Here is a 22,207-nt window from a genome sequence, read left to right as displayed (position 1 = left end):
CAGTAATAGAAGAGGAGCATATAAACAATTTGCAAAGCTCTTGGGTTTTTTTCCTTCCTCATAATACACATTCTCCTCTGACCTATATCTCAAACCCCATAACTCACTCCCCAGTCCCCATTGAGAATTATACTCTTTAAAAGAATTGAGGCAAAATACTGAGTTTATTCAGTTGATTTGGCCAATTATTCTGGATAAAAGTGTTTGTTTCATTTGCATGATGTAAAAAACATACCTTAAGGAGAAATACTCACATAATCACAAAGTTAAAAATATATGTCTATACAAGAAAGATTCCTGGAGGCATTTGATATAAAACATACATGGTATGCTACTTTAATATACAAATGCATAGGAGAAAGTAGAGTCAGAAGAGTTACAAAAGTAGTATCATTAAGAATTTAGAAACATTTCCATTTTTCTTAAAGGTCACATTCTCATCCTTTGGGATGTACAGAAATTATGTGGTTTACACAGTTTTATCCACATTCAAAACATCATGTTTTAAATGTTTTAGGCATAGCATATACAGTACAAAATGTTTCCATAGGAACATAACAGAACCTGTCACTAGTGGCCTGCTGTCAGATGGCTCCTAAATAATCAGCCATTTTTAAGACACTAGTTCAGCTTATTGCTGTAATATTCAAGTTGTTCTATTTACCCGAAATATAATGACGTTAATTTATACTACAATCTACCTACAGAGGCTCAAGAAGTTATATCATATTATATACACCAATATGTACAAAACAACTATACTGAGTTAAATGAAGTCCCCATACTTAAATCAGAACCAAGAATGCTAAGTTCAGGCTAATACATTATCCTCGTGATCGGTATTTTTAAAAATTTTGAGCAAAGTGCACAGTGAATGGAGTCAGTCACCAGAAATGATCCTTCTACGAACTCTCAGCTTCCTTGGAGTCACACCACCTGAGAAATGAGAACTTTTAGACCTGGCAGCTCCCAGGGCAGCTTCATGCATCAAACCTAGGGGAGCCACATGGAGTCACATTCCTGAGTCACGGGAGCCCATATCCCCAGCTAATGGATGGCACATTTCACTAGCCACAGCCCCAGGATAGAGTCAGCAGAACCAGCTTCCAGGAGCCCAACACCAAGTCTTAATCATCTAAAACATATGATGCCATCAATCAGCCATATTCTAGGGTTGGTGGACCTCGTACAAGGTTGAAATAGCCAGCCAGGGCCCCAAGGTCTATGTAGAGGGAACGCTGTCTCTTCAGCATCTCAGATTCCTCAGTACTTCCTGTGCATGATGAATCTGGAAAGGGAAACATTGAAAAAGAAAATTAAACACATGACCAGGTGACATGCTCAATAATAAATATTTCTTCTGGGGCGAAAAAAACAACCAACCTTGACTCTAGTCAAACAGCATTCAAGCTATGGTTTTATTAAAAACCTACATACTTGGGCAGCCCGGGTGACTCAGCAGTTTAGCGCCGCCTTCAGCCCAGGGCCTGATCCTGGAGACCTGGGATCAAGACCCGCGTCGGGCTCCCTGCATGGAGCCTGCTTCTCCCTCTGCCTGTGTCTCTGCCTCTCTCTCTGTGTGTCTCTCATGAATAAATAAATAAAATCTTTAAAAAAAAAAAAGACCTACAGACTTACAGCTGTAGATGATGGGCTAGTTTACGTCATATGGCCTACAAAAAAGGGTTCAAGAAAGAGTCAATGATGACAAGAAATTAGCTAGAAAGTGTGGCATATTTTCCAACACCCCAGATGGTTCTCTTTAAATATAGAAAAGTCAGACAAGAAGAGGAGGAAATGCAAATAAACATTCCAGGCTTGACATCTGGGTTTGGACCCAAATGGATTAGGAATGCTACAGATTTTAATCATAAAAATAGAAACCCTCTCCTTGCATATTCAATGTTCCTGGAATGTGTACTGACTTTTCTAAGTGGGAAAAATTCATAGCTGGCAAAGAGGTTTTAAGCAGAGGAAGACAAAAATGCAAGCTGACTTCAAACTCAGTGTTTTATCAGTACAGAGCAGTGCCCTGATGTCTCCAACTCAGGACTGGTGTGGTTTACTGTAACTGAATGAAACAGAACCCTGTTCAGAACCAACAAGCAAAACTGCCAGGTTTGATTTTTTTGTTTTGTTTTGTTTTGTTTTTAAAGGCAAATGATACTCCCTGTTGCAAAAAAAAAGCAAGCCAGAGGCAATTTTTAAGGACCGTTGTTACCTACATTTGCTCTGAAACACGTTATGATTTCATGGTCAATTAGCCACATTTTTTTATTAAAAAAATAAATTAGCTTTTGCTAATTCTTGCTGAAATTTCTCAGACAACTTATGGCACTCAAGAAGTCACTGCATTTTCTTTCAAGTGCTTTCATGAATGACGTCAGAAGTTCGAGGTAGACAGGAAAAGAAGGGAAACAAGGGGCATTGCACCCAGCAGGTGTCCATACCCGCAATGTTCTCAGGAAGTTCCAGCTCCTTCCTACTCAGCAGCCTCTTCCGCTCAAAGAGGGCAGAGTCCAGACTCTGACAGCGTGGCTGATCCTCCCTGGGGGGATTTAGGGCATCATGTTTGAGTAGGTCCGCTGCCCTTGGGCGGTGATTGGGGTTCCTCTCCAAGGCGGCTTCTATCAGCAATCTCATGCCAGGACTGCAATCATCTGCAATATCTTCTAACGGAGGCGCTTGCTTGTGGATCTAGCAACAGATCAGCAGTCTTAGCACCAATGGTATAAAAGTACACCCTCCATAGTTAAAAGTGTTCTGGTGAACAAGACCTGGAAAGTCATTTGTTTCCCACTGCATGCCCTGCAGCAAATACAGTCATACCCGTAAGCAGATTTCCCTTTCATTTCTTAGGTACCCTGAGTTAAACCTATCCTTTGGGTTAATGATGTTCAAGGGTCACTGTGCTATAATGGAGAAGCATATGCTCTCTGATCTCTCAATGGTAAAATGGAATTTGCATGTTTCATTGAATGCCAGACTGGCTTGGGGATCTGTAATCTACTATTTCTTTTTCGAAAGTATTCAAAGAATATGTACAGCTTCTTTGGCTCAGAGACTTATGCTCCCCTGATTTCACTAAGTGGCATTTTATGAGTCACGAATAACAGAAGAGCATATAATTTGTGCCCAGCACACATTTAGTAAATTCCCACTACAAGAGCAATGCCTTCTTTGCAGGAATGGGACTTTCCTCCATGTGGGAAGAACTTTCAGCTTCATGAGTCACTAGTTCACATCATCCCACTTGGGTGTGTTACAAGAGGGACAGCAGCTCTCCTGAGCAAGTGGAACCCCCCCTGCACCCTCAGCCCTGGCCGACCTCCACTTACTATGTACAGGTAGGAGGGATAGGCTGAACGAGGGTAGCGCTTCACCCAAGGCGGGGTGCCCGTCTGCATATGGATGAGCGTGGCCCCCAGGCTGTAGATGTCTGCTTTGGTTGAATGGCCTCTGCACAGGATCACCTCTGGGCTCATATAAATCTAAAAAAGAAGCAGAAAAAAATCAGTCTGACTCTCCCCATTTGTCTGGGTGTCCATTTCCCTTAGCCAGTTCTGGAAGCTGGCTCATCGCCTCTACCACATTTATTGTACACTCCTGCCCTTTAGGAGAGCATGTGAATGCTGTGTTCCCTGAAGCTAGAGAGACACAGACACCCTTGGCGGGGGAGGGGCGGGGTGGCGGGGGGGGGGGGGGGGGGGCGGTCAGGCAGACAGCTTTGGCCTAAGGCATCCCTGCAGCCTAAGGAAGAACACCGTTTTTCTACATACTAAACACACCTGGTAGCTGCAGGGCCTACAGCCGAGAACCCACCTGGCACATCCACTTATCCAGGTTCTGGAAGATATCAACTGAGGCTTAATTTTTCTATTAAAACACCGATTCCTTTTATATTTAAATGGACACTACAAATAAGCTTCCTCACTTCATGTTTGTCATTAAACTGCCAAACCTCTAATTATCTATAGTGATTAAAGGTGGCAGAGATCCTTTGGGTATTAACACTAATCACATGTGAGAAAAGCACTTACAGTGTAATGCTGTAATGTAAAGTGGTCCTCATCGGTCATTTTATACAAACTACTTCTTCTTTATACCTACCATGTAGCCCAGGGACTAAATATTTAAACGCATGCCATTTTAACATTGCATAAGTTCTATTTGAGGGATCCCTGGGTGGTGCAGGGGTTTAGCGCCTGCCTTTGGCCCAGGGCGCGATCCTAGAGACCCGGGATCGAATCCCATGTTGGGCTCCCGGTGCATGGAGCCTGCTTCTCCCTCTGCCTATGTCTCTGCCTCTCTCTCTCTCTCACTGTGTGCCTATCATAAATAAATAAAATAAAATAAATTAAAAAAAATAAGTTCTATTTGGTTTCATGCTGGAAAAGCAGGGCTAGTATCAGAAATAGTTTCTCTTAGTCTTTGCTTGTAAACTTAAAAAAGAAAGAAAAGTAAGCAAAGGCCAGTGACCAATGATCCATATTGATGGCTGGTACAGACATACAGGAGTTAATATCTTAATTATCAATATTTAACATTAAGACATTTTTATGCTGTCCATCCTTTGAATATGAAAAAAGGGTAAATATTCCTGGAATATATTTCAGAGTCAATAAGTAAAAAAAACAAAAAAAAACTGGCTTACAAAAACTGGGAAAATTTCCCAATTTCCCCATCCTAACCATACTCAACACCATTCTACAACACACTTCCTGGCTGGCTTGCTTTTTGTTCCCTTGCTCATTCTGTCTGGGTGCCTGGGTGGCTCAGACAGTTAAGCGTCTGACTCTTGATTTCAGCTCAGGTCATGATCTTGGGGTCCTGGGATCAAGCCCCATGTTAGGCTCCACACTGGGCATGGAATCTGCTTAAGATTCTCTCTCTCCTTCTCCCTCTGCCCCTTCATCCCCTACTAAGCTCACTCTCTCTCTCTAAAAAAAGCAAAAATAATTCTAATTGGCTATCTACATTCATTATTCTTTCTCTGTATCATATAATTGAAAACCAATAGATTAATATATGCCAGATCAATCCTGTGCTTCTATTTCATGGTTACAATGTAACGTTCTGAATATGAATGCTGGGAGAGAGATCAAACAGGGGAGTTTGATCCCTACATTGCAGGGATCAGAAATCATCTACAGAGATTCAGTAGCCAAGTGATCAAGATCTAATGGAAAGTAAATCGACATGGCTGACATTAACTAATGACATCTTATTGGCTCTTTAAATCGGAAGACTAAAAACAACCTGCTAAAAGCTTTCCATGGTGATTTCACAACCTTGCTCATTATCAAACATTGACTTGTGAGTACTGTACAGATAATAAATGCAGGCTGATTTGAAGAACGTTTGTAACTCTCAATATCGGTTTAGCACTTTATAAAAAGCAATTTACACTTGCTGAAAATAATCCAAATACTATTTAGGAGAAAACACTATGTTATTATCTCATACTCAAGCACAGACTCTCTTTCTGTTAGAGAATCCCAGGGAAGAAGTTTCCTTCTCCAGCCATTGCAAAATGTTCAATTTGATCATACTGCCGGGAAGAGAAGGTATTTTCTATCTTTAATACCATAAATAGTTTGTTTCTCAAACTGGCTCCAGGAAAAAGAATAGAATGTCACATATCTGAACTTCTGACTAATGCCAAAATATGCTGAGACATTTTCCAAAAAAAACATGTCATAAGCATTAAGTCTTATTAGATTTTGTGCTTCGCTGAAGTAGTCTTAAGATCTGACCACTAAAACATTCTTTTTAAGAAGTCTACGGTTTTTTCTTCTAAATATTATGCTACTCAGAGGCAACTATCAAGGACCCTTCCTCAAGTCTTTTTCAGAATAATGCAGCAAGACCAGCAATTTCTTCTGCTTCCCAGGAGACTTTCTTCCTTGAGAGACTTAAGAAAAAGCTAACACAATCTTGGTTTTTAAGTGGAAGATTGTTTGTTTGCTTTTGCACTGCCTTTGGGTTCGGTGCAATATATCTACCAGCTAGACTAAGGGTTGTCATTTGGCTGAACACTAAGACTGACTTGGTAATTTTTTTTTTAAAGATTTTATTGATTTATCTGAGAGAGGGAGGGAGACAGTGTGAGAGAGAGAGAGCACGCACAAACAGGTGGAGGGGCAGAAGGAGAAGCTGACTCCTAGCTGAGCAGGGAGCCGGACACAGGGCTGGATCCCAGAACCTTAAGATCATGACCTGAACCGATTGTAGAGCTTAACCAACCGAGCCACCCAGGTGCCCCCTGACTGATAATCTTATGGCAAAGGCACAGCCAAGTGCCCTCTCTCCATTGGCTGGGGGCACTTAAAGCAGAGAGAAGGCATGGGGTTGGGGGGCTCTGATAGTTAAGCATGGGCCAGGGAGGTAGCTCTCATACCCATTTACCGTCCCCGTTGCATCCAACCACATGCCCATGATAATCTACTATGAACTAAACTCTTGCTTCGTTTAATAATACAGGTAAATTTAAAATAGGTCCTTTCACCAAGAGTGGGGGCTGCCAGAGTACTGCCAAGGGCACCGTCCTTGTTGGATGCAGCCAGGGCTCTATCCCTGATGCCCACAGGAGCCCGACTCAGAGCGGCGCTCAACAGGTGCTTGCTCCAGAATCCACACTATTCAGCCTAATCTTGTGCATGTTAAATTAAATATACTATTTGGAAGCCCATGAACACATTCCTCTGAATCTCATTTGCATTCAGAAAAGTTTTTGGTTTGGTTTGGTTTCTGCTTCTCAAATGAATTAAATATTATAGCTAGTTTGTATCTTCAAATACAATCTATTTGTGCTATAACAAATTTGAGGTTTATTATAGGCTACCTAGAATAAGGTTGGTCCTCAATATATATTAACGACCATGACAATTCTGACTATAATTGAACCAAAACAGTACTGCTTAGTGATACTAAGAATATATATATACACTAAAAATATATATATACATTAAGAATATATATATGTTATACTAAGAATACATACATTAGTTATATTAAAAAGTCAAATAGTAGTTGACAGAATTTAGATTCTGAAAAAAATTTGGTTTAAGTGTCAGATATGTCACTAGCTGAGTAACTCTGGGCACTTTAACTTCTTCAAGTTTATTTCCTTATTATAAGTAATAGTATTTGTCTACAAAACAGTATCTACCAATAATAGGGTTGTTATATGGATTAAATAATTCATTTAAAATGCTAAAATTACTACTTGGCACAGAGCAAGTGCTCACTAAATATGTTTCAATGATAATAACATTTGATGCAATGCTTTTCCTCTCCTTTGTCCTTTCTGCAATAACACCAGAATATTTTTAATTTTTACTTTTAAAAAGATATTGACCGAGTGAATGGGTGACGGGCACTGGGGGTTATTCTGTATGTTAGTAAATTGAACACCAATAAAAAATAAATTTAAAAAAAATAAAATAAAAAAATAAAAAGATATTGACCTTTCCTGTGAGAATAGAATTACCTCTGTTCCACGGAGGTCCTTAGGAAAATAGATATCCTCAGTCATTTGAACACTTAGGCCAAAATCCACCAAAACAGCTTTTGTAGACATGAAGACAATGTTGCTAGCTATAAAAAGAGGACATTTTTTTTAAGTATAAAATTGTCTGTGTACCCATAAATAAAATAAAAACAGCATCTAAAACAATGAATCCCGAATCAGAATAGATTGAAATGTGCTCCCTACCGAGATGACTGTATTATATTTAAAAGAGGAGGATCAATCTGGGTGAGAATTGAAGTGAAAATCACTTCAGATATGCCAAGAACACAGCCAATGTCAGTGTAAATGGTTGCACGTACTAATAATACTCAAGATACAATGGCTACATCATGGAAACAACCTACAGGTCCATGATGGATGAGTGGATAAAGAAAATATGATGTGTATATGCATATGAAACAGAATAGGGATCCCTGGGTGGCGCAGCGGTTTAGCGCCTGCCTTTGGCCCAGGGCACTGATCCTGGAGACCCGGGATCGAATCCCACGTCAGGCTCCCGGTGCATGGAGCCTGCTTCTCCCTCTGCCTGTGTCTCTGCCTCTCTCTCTCTCTCTCTGTGTGACTATCATAAATAAATAAAAATTAAAAAGAAATACTTTTGAAACAGAATATTATTCAGCCACAAAAAAGGATGAAATTCTGCCTTTTGCAAAATGAATGAAACCTTGAAGATCTAAGTGAGATAACTGAGGTAAGTCGGACAGAGAAAGATGCATACTGTATGAATCTCACTAGTATGTGCAATCTAAAACAACTAAATTCATAGAAATAGAGAATAGACTGTGGCTGCCAGGGGCTGTGGGATGGGGGGAAATGGGTGAAGGTGGTCAAGCCGTACAAAATGCCAGTGGTAAGATGAACAAGTTTTGGGGATGTACTATAGCAGAGTGACTATAGTTAATAATGCTGTGTTAGATATTCAAAAGCTGCTGAAAGAGGAGATTTTAAAAGCACACACAATTCTAACTATGTGAGGTGATGGATATGTTAACTAATCTTATCGGAGTAATCTTTTTGCAATATACACATACAGCAAATCATATTATATACCTTAGACTTATACAATGTTATGTCAGTTATATCTCAATAAAGCTGGAAAAATATGATAATGCTCATGAGCTTGACTTTCAAATTCTAAGATATATGCATATTATCATATCACTTTCCTAAAATTAAAAAGTAAAATACCCATGTTTTTAGAAGTAAAAATGTTGTTCGTTCAATTTAGTATTAAATATTAAGGATTGATAGTAGGTCTTTGTTGTGCATTTCCCAGCATCTCTTCCTCCTAAAAAGCCATCAGTGAAGGTTTGTTTATTGAATTATTTACTGAAATGGTGTTTAATTCTGAAATTAAAAAGCTATTTGTTTCTCAAAAACTATGTGACTCTGTGCATGTTTTAAAGTAAATTAGAAAAAAAAAAGAAAAAAATAAAGTAAATTAGGATTTTTTAAAGCCTTATGAACAAGGACATGGCCAGTACTTAATAGATGTGTGGCCCTAATCCTCCACAATTGGATAATCATAATTCCTGATGACTTTGAAAGATTTAGCACTCCCATTTGGTGCTAAAACATGTTTCAGGAGCACAGGGGAGGAAGATGAAAAGTTATCCAGGAGAGTTGTCTTCCCTGCCACCAAGGAACTTTACAATGAAGAGGTAAACCCATTCACCTCCTCTGTCTAACTCATCTCTAAGCCAAAAAAGTTACATGTCCAATGGTAACTCACGTTTAATATCATGATGAATCACTTTCTTTGAGTGTAGAAAATCAAGTCCCTTGAGAACATGCTTTGTCACCCAAATAATTTCAAATTCTCTCATTGGTCCACAGCTCTCCAGTTTCTCTAGAACAGACCCTCCCTCTCCTGCTTCCATAAAGAGATGCACAGTTTCACCCCATAGCACTGCGCCATATAACTCAGCGATGTTCTCATGCCGGAAGCAAGCCTGGATTTCCACGTCGGATGGCTTAAATTGATCTACTGGGATCTAGAAAACAAAAATACAAATAGGATTCTAAACAACTCTGGGGGAATGAAAAATATATTTGATATAGGTCAACTCACAAACCAGAGAGCAAATAAATGCCCTCAAGGATATTGTGATCTGCGTAAAATTAGGCTGCCATATTAAGATAATATTCAAATCAGCTTTTACATCATGTGAGCTTTAGGTAAACAATTCAAAATAAAAAAATAAGAACACAATATAAAATATTTTCATTTAGAATATAGCAATCCAACCAAAGAATTATTTATGACTGAATCAAAAAGAGAGATAATTTCCCATCTATTTTACATGACCTTTCTATGGCACCTAGATTTTAGGTTGTATTTTCAATATTTCCACTTGTCATGAAATAATAGAATGTCTTTGGACCCACAGCTCATGCTCTAGCAATACGTTTAAAATAAACACTGGCTATCTTTTCTGGGGAAACTCAAAAGTCATTAATAAAGAAAGAAGTAGATTTTTCAGTGTAGATAGATATGGAATGTCTCCAAAATACAGTGTTATATGATGAAAGCAAGATGCAGAAGTGTGTAAATATATATATATATATATATATATATATATATATATATATATACTACACTCCCATTTGTAAAAATCACTTAAGCTACACATACACATGTCCATAGAAATTTTCCAGAAAGATGTATAAGAATTCATTAACAGTAGTTGCCTCACAGAAAGGGATCTCATTCTTCAACCTACATTCTTTTGAATCTGCTAGGGGTTGTTAATCATCTTACATGTTTTTCTCCTTAAGAAAGAAAATACAGCTTAAAAATTAAATATAAGTACTCTTAGGAAAACAAACCCACAAAGCTATTTTTTCATGCCTTTTGTGGTAAAACTATAAAAATAGGAAATTTTGGTTCTAAGATCTTTCTAAACTGTCACTAGCTTCTTTTAAGAGAACCGGAACATGTCCCTTCGAAATGCAAGCTTTTTCAAATGGCCCATTATGATATCTCCTTCTTTTCTTTTGTTAACAGATACTCTAGCAAATCCTTATGGAGGAATAAATGAGGCCAATGTATGGTTGATCTTTTAATTACAATAAGATAGAGTAAGGCCCATATTTAGCAAATCAAAAGTGAGTTTATTTTATTATACTTTTTAAAAACTTTCCAAGTGAAACAGATACATTAAAAGGTATAAAACTGGTTAAGTATCAAATTCCCTGAATTTTCAACCGAACACACCCATGTCACCACCATTTAGATCAAGAAGCAGACCGCTACCGATACCCCCAGAAACCCCTTCCTGACCTCTGCCAGTCACTGCCCCTCAAGGGCACCCACCACTATCCTGACTTCCAATGGCACGGATGTGTTTGGCCTATTTGGGGCCAGTCCATAAGTGGAATCTCACAGAGTAAATCTTACTTAGTATGTGGCTGTTTTGGCTTACCATAAGGCTATAAGATTCATCTACATTATTGCAGTTATAAATCATCTGTTCTCCTCACTGTATAGTATCCCATTGTATAAATATACCACATTGCAACATCTGGAAAATTTCCAGTTTGGGACTATTGCAAACAGTGCTATGATGAACATTCTAGTACATAGCTTGTGGTGACCATGTGTACACACCTACTGGGTGTGTGCCTATCAGAGTGGAACTGCTGGGCCACAGGGTGTGTACACGTCCAGCTTAGGCAGACACTGCCAGACAGTCTTCCCTAGCAGGGGTGCCTTAGCAATAGCTACTTCATAAAAAGAGATGAGGCCTTTTCGATAATTGGTCTATTTACATTCAGTCCTTTAATCTGCAGGCTTGAGAAGCCTTGGAGCTTTCCCAGCTTCTGCTTCCCTGCCTGGCTCCCTCCCCAGTCAGTGGGATTAAAGGAGCAGCATGAAGATTTGCTCCTGGAGAATAGCTCCCCTCTACTCCACCCTATCACAAGATTTGCTCCTGTAGGATAGCTCCCCTCTATTCCACCCTATTACACCCTATCTCTTATACAAGTGTACAAGAGAGACAGTGTTATCCAAGCTGGTGCTAAGTATACTAGCAGTGTTTTCTTTTTTATCAAGGCAAAACAGATTAGAACCAACTATGCATTAGACAGACTTAGGGGCCATAGAGCCCCTGGTAGCAAGTAAATCCCACCCCCCCCCCCCCCCCCGCAAAAAAAGAAGGATGCATTTGGACAGGGCACCTTGCATAAGATTCAGTCAAATGGTAACAACCTTTGGGTAATGCAAACAAACAAGAGCCATAAGGCCAAACATAGGATGCAGGATGTCTGGTTATAAAGTACATACCAATTTACATGCCATTCTTTTCTTAGTCTTTATATCTTGTGCTAAGTACACTTTTCCAAAGGCCCCCCGAGGTATGAAATCAGAGCCAATATTCCTGTAAGTCAGCTTCCAAGGGATGAGAAGAACATCAGAGTCTATCTGATAGCGTCCATTCTGGGGAGTGATTACCTACAACAAAAACAAAAAGACAGGAGGTGAGAATTGCAGCAAACTCCTTTTCTAAGACACACCCTTTAGAAACTGGTTACTTTAGATCGAATTCCTCCACGCAGTGTTTGAAATTAATGTCACTGTTGTGTAATCTTAACAGTGTAGGGAGACTATATTTAGAGCTTCAGCAAGCTAGAGAAAGCATGTAACAGAAACACGTCCCTGGTCAGACCTGATCGAATTTCTACCTACCTACCGGTGAGTAATTAATTGTCAAACAAAAATTTAAAAATTATTTATCTAAGGGAGCATGACTACTGTGACCAAAAGGCTGAAAATAAGGATTGCATAAACTATGCCTGCAAGTTGACTTGTTTCCAATTAAAATGTGCTAACCTGTTAGTCCACATAGCTATTACTCACACATGACGCATACAGAGAGAGCGTGGAAATACACTGATGATCGTAGAGGATTCTGGAAAATAATGTGTTATGCCAAAGCTATGGGTTGACAGCGCTGCATAAATAAAGTAAAGGCAGAATTATTTCTCATCTACTTGCAACAGTTAATATTTACTGGGTGCATAAAAAGCACCAGGCATTGTGTTCAGTGCCAAGGAGGGCAACTATGAACAAGTGAGAGATGACCCTTAACCTCTGAGAGCTCCTGAACAGGTCAACATCAGAACAAGAGATTTCAAAACCAGTCAACTCAAAAATGAACAAAGATGTATCCTGATAGCAGGGTGGGTTACAAGGGCATGTGCTTTTGTCAAAACTCAACAGACTGGGCATTTAAGGTCTGTGTATTTTACTGCATATAAAGCAGATCTTAATTTCAAAAGAGTAAAAAAATTAAAAGGATGAATAATTATAATTATAAATATGAAAACCAATTAATAAGACAGTCCACCAGAGTTATGACCTGGAGCACATGACTAAAATATGTTGAAAATTGTTCTCTCTAAGAGTTAAGGATCTCAAAAAAAGGAGTTTTTCTTCAATGTCATTAGCAATATCCTGACTTCAGATTATGGATTCAGGAATTGTGAAACTGTCAAAGTGGCATTAAGTTATTTGAAGCGCAGAGGCTAAAAAGGGGAATGTGGACCACATGGGAAAAGAATGAACACCTGATTCATCTACAGATGCATGGGCCCCTCATAAGGCCACTGCCTGGGAATAGTTCTAATAGTCCCAGGGTTATTCATTCAGGCTTCATTACTGCTAATCTTAGCTGTACCCCACAAACAGATGCATGCACTATTAGTCAGGGAACGAAGTGGAGGACGACTCCAATACTTAGAGATGTGAAGTCACTAAATTTAAAATGAAGCATTTACTGAGCACTCCCCTGAGCCAGCTCCTGTGTAGAGCCCTAGCAGGAAAATGAATAAGCACTCACTACAGTCCATGGTCTTGCCTTGTTTGAAATATGACCTTCTTTCAAGAAGTGTGTCACCTCAAGTTACTGGAGGCCTCATTTAACAGTATGCTAAGAACGTGATAAATTTAGTCCCTTGCCACATTTAAACAGAACCCTACCACGGCACTCACTTGCTTACTGTCTCTTTCTTGTTATTAAATATTTAAATATTTACGTATCCCATGTCACTTAGGCTCCAGTTATCCACTTCAGTGTTTCATTTGCCTTTGTATAAGTTTTACTTTTGTCCAACTCAATTTGTGATAACCCAATGTGACCCAACAGATCACAACTAGTAATGGCAGCCCTATTTTGAGTGCTAATGATAAGGCAGGCACTATGCTAGCTCTCATCAAGATCTCCCGGCAATTCTGGGAGGTATAAGTACTATTTTTATCTCCACTTTGCAGGTGAGGAAGCTGGTTTCCAGAGGTCAAGTAACTCACTAGGCCATGACAGAGTCAGGATTTGAACTCAGATCTGTCTGACCCCAAAGCTATAGCTCCTGTGTGCCTTCTCTCTTCCAGAAGACTGTCATGATCAAGCCATGATCAAAAGCCTGTTACTAAAAGCCTACATTTACAAGTCACTGAGCACCTCAGCCTTCGCCTCTTTAGATGGAATGCAGCGAGTTCCTTCATCTCTGTTCTACAACCTCCCATGTTCTGGGGACCCTCCTCTGAGGGCAAGTTCTCCTTTGATGATAGGCCCTGAAATGTGTGATATGCAAGCACACACCAGTCAGCAGTTCTGCAAAGTCCCCAGTTCTTCCTCTGGCCCAGACCTTTCCTCTTTGGGTCTGTGATGTTTTTTGCTTTCCTCTTCTTCTTCTTCTTCTTCTTCTTCTTCTTTTAGGGGCTCCTTCAAATAATTTGATGGAACTCTATGTTGCTCTTGTCTCCCAATTCTTCAGCTTACCAAAGCCACCATCAAGTGTAGACCTTATCAGCATGCTTTTAATTTCCTTATCCAGATGCTGGTCTGGTCACACAACAAATGAACTGCCACGCTCAAGTTTGGGGCTATAAGGCAGGCGCTGACCCAGGCTTGTGTTCAGAGAGTGCAGCCCAGGTGAGGATGAAAGTTAACAGTCCAGTAAGTGACAAGTAGCAGACACAAGAAGAAGTGTTTGTGACAGAAGCGTGATGTGGGGAAAATGCAAGTCTTAAAATACTGGAAAGACTGTCGTAAGGAAGGACACCAACAATTGTTTACAACTACAGCTACCACAACAGCTTACATTCTTTCAACACTCACTATGCGTAAATAGGTCACGTGCATTCATTATTTGTCCCACACGACAGCCACTAAGAGTTAAGTGCTATGATGCGACCCATTTTACAAATGAGTACACTGAGCCATGGAGGAGAGACTAGCTCAAAAGCTACACAGTTGATCCATCTCAGAGCTGAAATACACACCCAGGTACTTTAATTCATGGGCCTGCATCCTTACACTAGTCAACATCCATACCTTTTTTTTTTTTTTTTTTCATCCATACCTTTTTTATGGCTAAAGAGTAGGCTAAGGAGAATCAGAGATGGATTTTAGTGCTATACAAGGAAGGTCTTTCCTACAATCAGAATTGGCTAAATATTTCAGCTTAGGCATCATCCTTTTAGAAGCTGACATTCTCTCTCCCCTCGTGGCTATGTGAGGTGTCCTGTCTGAGCATCCCCACAGCAATCAGGGTGTAGTTGTACTGGGAAGAAACATACCACATTATAATTGCCTGTTTCCTCATCTCTAGCATTCACCAGGCAGTGAGCTACAGGGAGCACAGACTCTTCCACGCTGGATCTGTAGCACCTGGAAAAGTGCCCGACACACTGTCCAAATCTGACCTATGTCTAGCAAATGAATGGATGAATACTTGACTGAAGGTATCTGGTCTGTATGCAGATACACTTTATAGATCAAATTTACCTTGGAACCAGTCTGTTAGATAATTAGCAATTGTTTTTTAAAGCAGAGAAACAGATAGCAACCAATGAAGCCCAGAATGGAAAAGTTTTGACAGGCTATTAGGGGAAGGGCCACAGGGAGACAAAGGTCTTGAACACAGGATGGTTCCAAGGAGAGCACCATGTGAGGATGAATGGGAGCCAAAAGCAAACTATGCCTCCTTCATCATCTTGTCTCTGACTGCCAAAGATCAAGCATGGTAAGTCATGATTCTGGGCCACTGTTTATAAAGCTCGGACCTGGCACAGGTTACTAGCAGGCATAGGATGTATCTGATTCTTAAGCTTAGTGACAGAAAAGTCAACCACAACCCCGAGAGTCAGGGACCCCTGGCTGGATTGGCCCAGGGAGGCATGGTCTACACTCCTGCAGATTTTGAGGTTCTCCTATTATTCCCCTCTGGTTTTAAATCTTGGTTTAATATTCTTGATCATTTTTAAACGAAAAATCTTTTTAAAGTTTTAAAGATCCCTGCTTTTAGGATATGTCCTGTTCTTAAATTTTCTCCTGAATATTCATTTGTTTCCTTACAGAGCACAAACTCCATGGCAGGGACAGACAACATTTTACTCCTATCCTTGACTGATAATATTTCCACTTCCCTGTAATGTCTTTGTTTCTCTCCTTTTCTGAATTGGCTTTTTCCCCCCCACTCCAAACCTTTTGGAAGTTATTTCTTTGTATTTCTTATAATTTTCCTGAATTCTCTTCTGTACATTCCCTATGAAGTTCTACAGCCCATCTCTCATCAGTCTGATGGGTCAGGGGAAATATATGCAAGTTTCTACATATTTACAAGCAAAAATATTTTTGTTAACCTGCATGTGTTCCTTTAAAATACTCATTTTAACAAAATACATATATGAAAAAGGAAACAAAAAAAGAAAGAAAAATACATAAATAATTATTTCTCATTATAGGACATTTTTAACCAGAATTCTCCAGCTATATTTTACTTTAGAAAATCAGGTAGTGCTCCCAGTTCAATATTACTTCCACATATGAGAAAAAATAATATTCTCAAGGTTAAGTACTTAGTCAACTACTAAACACAGTTACTCAGACCAAAGCAATTCACACCACTATGCAAAACGTAGTCTTGCTCCAAATTGAGCTAGAGCTGAACACAACTGGCTTCTAACAAAACAATTCGCCACATAGCTGACCTAAATTACTGTGTTGTTTTCAACTGAACCAATGTAGTATGCAGGGAAAAAAATTAAGTACTTTGTCCAGACTCTAATCATTCAACACTGACCCTCCCCCTACATTAGCCATTTTGCCACATAGATGCACCAAGGAAAAGGGATCACTTTCCTCAATATGTACACTTTGCAAGTTACTACCTACTCCTTTGCAAACTGTCCTTTTTAAAGAATTAGATGACCTTTACCCAGCACCTACATTCACCTCTGACACACGGAGAGAAACCCCAGGCACACCCAAACACATCATCTGATCAACGATTTTGACAACGTGTTGTCACAATATTTTAGATTATTTGCATGCTTGGTATGGCTAAGGAAAAATCTCATTTGTCATTCATACTCTGCCAATTAAAGAGAGTGAATCCATGGATAGCTATTTACTGCCTGCAAACTACATTTCTGCAAAAACTGAAGTTAGCCAGTATTAATATTGTGACATTCCAAGACATGACAAGAGAGGAACAACAACAACAAAAAAAATCCAGCTTTCAAAAATATTAGAGAGGAAGTATTTATTCCCCTCTCAGATGAAGAATTCTTTTTCTTCTGCTTACTTGGTGAGTGAGATTTTTAATAAATTGTTAAGTTAAAAGACATTCTTCTTACCTATTTGTATGACTGCTACTGACATAAGGAAAAGATTCTTTAAGTGGGACTTTGAATGAAGACCTTTTTGGCATCTTTAACATAGAGGTGATTCTAACAGGTATCACATTTTTAAAAGTCACTGGCTGCCAGTCTAAGCCAAGTTTAACTGCCCCTCTGCATTAAATGAAGCTGCACGAGTAAAGCTGAACACAGCCCTCAACTGCTCAGGAAAAAAAAAAAAAACATACCATATTTAATAAAATCCCAGATTCCTGTGGTCGGTGTCCATAAAAACGCTTTGCCGTGTTGGATATATGGTTTGCAAAGGCAAGCAAATCCTCCACGGTTCCGTATCTGACCGATGACAACCAAGGCACCTCTTGGCCACTGAGCAGCAGAGATTCTGAATGCTCCTCATTTTGATTATTGTCTTGACACATGGTCATTAGACTGGGTTCATAAACTGCTGGCTCTTCACTTGTGTAAAGATTTTCCATAATGTCTATTACATCGGACACGTTCAAGTGTTTAATTAAGAAATCAATTTCTTCCTTATTGTCACTTCCAGTGCTCATGTACTCCATCACTGTGATGCTTTCTAGAGAGTCTGCAAGGGAAAAGACAAGCACTTAGTTACTGTATTTGTATTTGCATTTGAGACCAAGGAGAAACTGATATCAAAGGGACTGGGGACAGGCCCCCCTATGCCTTAGTTTATAAAATGAAGGTTCTGTGTCAACAGTGTATGTAAATTCAAGTTGACAGACAGTGAAGAAAGGGACCTTAGATAACCTCTTAGCCCAGCAGTATACTTTGCAGAAGGGAAATCTGAGATCTAGAGAGCTTACTCCTTACTCACTCACTCACTGATCTGGAGGCATCAGCTATAGCCACTGAAAACAAACTTTCACTAAACGTAAACACAAATAGGAGCAACGCAGAAACCTGAGAAGCAGAGGCTCCTGGCCCTTAACACCTTCTGACCCCACTGCTTCCTCCCCCCCCCCTCCAGGGGGCAACCCTCCCCGCTCAGACCTCTGTGGCTTCCGTGCCTTAGGTGACTTTAAAGAAAAAGAACTATTTTATCCAATTCAGGAGATCCCTTGGCAAAGAAAATTCAGGCCCTGGAACCTAAAGCCTGTAAAATGGATTCTAATCTATGCAAACAGATGATGAGAGAGAGAGGTCAAGTTTCAGGAATAATTCTGATGCAAATGAACGAAACAGCTCATTTAGACTGGGGACCACAAGCCTCAAATCTGCCCGATGGAAACCTATGAGAAATGGGAAGATTCTTTTAGCCTGTGAATCAGCTGTCTCCTCTTGAGACCTGAATTCTTTAATGGTACAAACATGTATCTCAATGGCCCAAGAAAGCTAATCTAATATTTAGATCAATCACCCTCTAGAAGTTGTGGTATTACAAGGAGGCCAGGAAAGCTGAACATATCCTACAAGACACAGGTAGGGCCAGAGCTAAGTACAGTAGCCAATACTGTTACTTTAGTTCTTATATGCAAATCAGGTGATTCATCTTGGGAGCTGTAAATGAGAAAAAGAAGGTAAACCCAGGGTAAAAGACGATGCTGTTTCCTGTGACTTTAGAACAACTCCTTCCAGAGGATTAAAGATAAAAGGATTTGGGACATCTAAGAAAATTCAAAGACATGAATGTCTGCTTAAACTATTGTGCTCCCAAAAGCCTCTCTGGAAGATGTTTCTGATTCCTGAAAGCACAAACCTTTAACACATTCAATATTCAATGCTCAGTGCTAAAAGCCACAGGCCTCCCTCAAACTGGAGCTCAGGAACAAAGCTCCAGGAAATGTTCCACCTGCCACTCAGGACTACACCACCCTACCTTGGGCCTTGAGTGAATTTCATTTGAGAAAGACCCAGGCAATCTAGTGACACTATTCACTTACTTGATGGCCATTTTCTGATGTCCAAGTTGTATCTGCAGAAAGCACGCTATCTTGCATCCCAGGCCCTCCTTCACTGCCTACATGATCCTGGGTAGGCACCTTACCCACTCTGCACCTCTGCTTCCCCTAGATGTGAAATGGAAGTACAAGAGCACCTACCGCATAGGGGGGTTGTGAGGTTTAAAGAATTTCAGGTACGTAAGGTGTCTGGTGCATAGTCAAAAGGCTCTGCCACATGCAGTTGATGGTATGTGCACAAAAGAGAGCAGTACTGAGTCACACTCCTGGCTCTGCAGATACTGCTTAGGCCTCTTCTCTTATCTGCAAATGGGCTGTGGCTACTTGTTCCCTGGGCTTCTTCACAGTAAAGCTTTAAAGGCTGTATCTAGAATAAAAGACAAAGAAAATAAAGGCCAAAATCTCTGAGATGTTCTGAAAGCTGCTAATCACAGTTACATCTAGAGAGCACAGGAAGCTCCCCTCAGAGATCTCCTGCATCTTTGAGGGAACCTACAATTCAGGCTCCTGGAGTCTTGAGTTAGGAAAGGAATTTCTTAGGTTAACAGAGGAGCATTCACCTCTGATTTCGTTGGCCCATTCAGTTGCAGTTTCTGCTTATAGAATTTACTGAGAAAGGGAAGTTAAAACAAAAAACACCAGCCTCGGAGGACCCCACTGGCTGAAAAGTTCCAAGGCTCCTGGACTTAGCTAATGGCTGACTGGAGAGAAAATAAAGTTCTCAGTAGTAACATGACTCAAGAAAGAAAGAAAGAAAGAAAGAAAGAAAAAAAAGTCCACACAGTTTACAAGTCGGTCAACTGAATCCAGAGAGGAAAGATAAGCCTTGATTTTAAAATTCTGCAGAAAGTCTGGAGCATTTATATGGGAAGCCTAAGAGGTCTGAACACATACACCCCTAAGTTGTGTGTTGAGGGAGAGAGGAAGGAAGGGGGGGGGGGAGGAGGGGAGGGGCAAAGAAGGAAAGGGAGGGAAAAAGAGGGAAAGGGAGGAGAAAAGAGGGGAGTGGAGAGGAGGGTGCCAGGGGAGGTGGAGGAGTATATGACAGGATGCCAGGGATAATTCCTTAGCAACAGCAGGGCTCCTGTCACACAAATCAGTGCACCCCAGCAACCCAGATGACCAGGCAGCCTGCTAAATGTCCCTGCAGAAAGCCTCAGCACTTCCAGCCTTAACTGAGTAGACAATATGCTAGTGATTTCTGATTTATACCGATCAGTACCCATCTAGAAAAACTGGGGACCGTGAAGGTATTCTACTTTACCAACAGACTCTTCCCTCCTAGTTTACAATGAAAATCCTCATCAAATCCCCACCTGTCAATGGAGTCAGACAACTACAACCATCTTAGAAATGGGCAGAGATTGTTAAAATTATTTGCTTCGAATTATTTCAGAAATCAACAATAAGACCAAGAGGCAACCCTATTCCTAAGGATTAATGTTACACTCTTGGCTACTTCCATTTACATAAACAAAAGTGGAGAAATTCCTAGCAAGCGTGAACAAAAAAAAGGCCAAGATTATAGATATAAACCTCTGCCTAACAAAGGATAATTATACCTCCTGTTGCTTCTCACTTAAAAGATTTTTCTGCCAAAACAGTACATTGTCCGCTCGGGGCATATCTCTTATTACATTTTTTTTCTCCAAAAGCCCCAGAATTACACATTCTAGCTGTATAGGAACACAGTCACTCTGCTTCAAAACTTCTAGACACCTCAACCATCCAATTTTCCTTATAAGAAAAAGTCCCCAGGGGCCAGCTAGCTGCCAGAAGTCCTGCATACAAACCTCGACCCCTCAGAGAGCTGGGGGCGTCTGCTGGATTCAGATTACAGTCCACTCGGCAAATACAGGAGACACAGGCCACAGATACCTAATGCAACTACAGTGGGGTTTCTTTCCCTGTTTTCATTAGGAACAGTTCTTTATTCCGTGCCAAAACGTCTTTCCACAAGTGAAATAGCCATTTCTCAAAGACAGCTCCTGCCTTCCCGGCTAACTTTTGGGGCAATCCCTGTGCACGCCGTTCTTTCTAAGCGTCGTCCCCCGCCCAGATCTAGAATTTCCGAGTCCCGATATCGTATTACCACCGAGAAACATCCGTGAAATAACCTTTTCCCCCTGACATTCTTTCCTAGGCTGAAAGCCCAGCCCTCGCGTTCTGCTATAACGACCCCTTGGCGGCAGAATAGCGCCCGGGTTACATAAGCACGAAATTAAGTTTCATCTCTTCGAAAGGTTCTCGGCTCCGCCAGCCGCCACCCTCACTCCCCTCCTATTAATCTTTAAAGCAAAGACGCCGACCAGGGCTTGTGAGCCGGCAAAGCCCCCACGATTTGGGTGGGCGGCGGCGGGACTCACCGGCGTCCGCGGAGACAGTGCCACGGCCCGGGCGGTGTGCGCGGCGGGTGGCGGTCACGGCGGGTCTCCGGGTGCCCGCGCACTGCCCGGCCCGGCACTGCTCGCGCGCTAGGGATCCGGGAAGGAGGAGGAAGGGGGAGGAGCCGGAGCCTGCACCCCGTGAGACCCTTGCGCAAGGTGCTTTCCAGCTGTGCCGGCTGCGCCCGCGACGCGCGCCAGGCGCCGAAGCTCAGCAGCGCGGGCGGCGGGCGCGCCCCCACCTCCCAGGGCCTGGGGGTTCGCCCCCCGGCCGGGGACCGCCGGGCACCCCGGAGGGCTGCGACCACAAAGACGCCCCGAAGCCCGGGAAGGGAGGGTTACCTGGCGGGCGCAGCGCTGCAGCCGCGGCCCCCCGACGGCCGGACGCGCCGCTGGGGGCCGGCCCCCCGGAGCCTGGCGCGCGGGGACGGCGAGGTCCGGCGGCTGCAGAGGCTGCAGCCGGGGCCACCGATCCCGGAGCGTGGCGCGTCGTCGCGACCCGAGCGCCCCAGTGAGCACCCGGCCTGCAGCCCGGACCTTCCGCCCAGGCCGCCCTCGTCCGCCCCTGACTCACGGCGTCTGAGCCGCTCGAGGGGCGGCGCAGCGGACGCCAGCCGCCGCCTCCCCGCCTTTTCCATTTCCCCTTTCACTCCGTAAACAGAAAGAGACTGCCGCGTTGCGGGGAAGCAGGAGCCCCCGCTCTGGGAAATTCCGTCCCCCCCGC

The 22,207-nt window shown here is 41.7% G+C and overlaps 1 protein-coding gene across 4 annotated transcripts; it reads right to left on the bottom strand.

Moving 5' to 3' along the window:
* Positions 1-145: 145 nt before the first annotated feature.
* On the bottom strand, positions 146-22,197 carry MAP3K8 (mitogen-activated protein kinase kinase kinase 8). Of its 4 annotated transcripts, none has more exons than XM_035713361.2 (9): positions 22,058-22,197; positions 19,241-19,466; positions 17,405-17,763; positions 11,820-11,987; positions 9,267-9,528; positions 7,493-7,599; positions 3,339-3,491; positions 2,451-2,697; positions 146-1,288 (listed from the first exon to the last, which is right to left on the bottom strand). In XM_035713361.2, exons 3-9 carry the CDS (start codon positions 17,738-17,740, stop codon positions 1,158-1,160), a joined length of 1,404 nt encoding a protein of 467 aa, XP_035569254.1. In that variant the 5' UTR covers positions 17,741-17,763; positions 19,241-19,466; positions 22,058-22,197; the 3' UTR covers positions 146-1,157. The 4 variants fall into 4 exon arrangements, with proteins under 4 accessions (XP_035569254.1, XP_025319878.1, XP_025319877.1 ...); XM_025464093.3 differs by lacking the exon at positions 22,058-22,197 and adding an exon at positions 21,826-21,943; XM_025464092.3 differs by lacking the exon at positions 22,058-22,197 and adding an exon at positions 21,466-21,796.
* Positions 22,198-22,207: the final 10 nt, after the last annotated feature.

This window comes from Canis lupus, chromosome 2 (genome assembly GCF_003254725.2).
Source record: "Canis lupus dingo isolate Sandy chromosome 2, ASM325472v2, whole genome shotgun sequence".
NCBI lineage: Eukaryota > Metazoa > Chordata > Mammalia > Carnivora > Canidae > Canis > Canis lupus.
This window is presented reverse-complemented; position numbering and strand designations above follow the sequence as displayed.

Excerpts from the sequence above, each read along its gene's own strand:
- MAP3K8 (XM_035713361.2), bottom strand. The coding sequence starts at position 17,740 with ATGGAGTACATGAGCACTGGAAGTGACAATAAGGAAGAAATTGATTTC. Across the intron at positions 2,698-3,338 it reads ATCCCTCCTACCTGTACATA|ATCCACAAGCAAGCGCCTCC; the intron begins GTAAGTGGAGGT and ends ATCTGTTGCTAG. Across the intron at positions 1,289-2,450 it reads ACTTCCTGAGAACATTGCGG|ATTCATCATGCACAGGAAGT; the intron begins GTATGGACACCT and ends TTCCCTTTCCAG.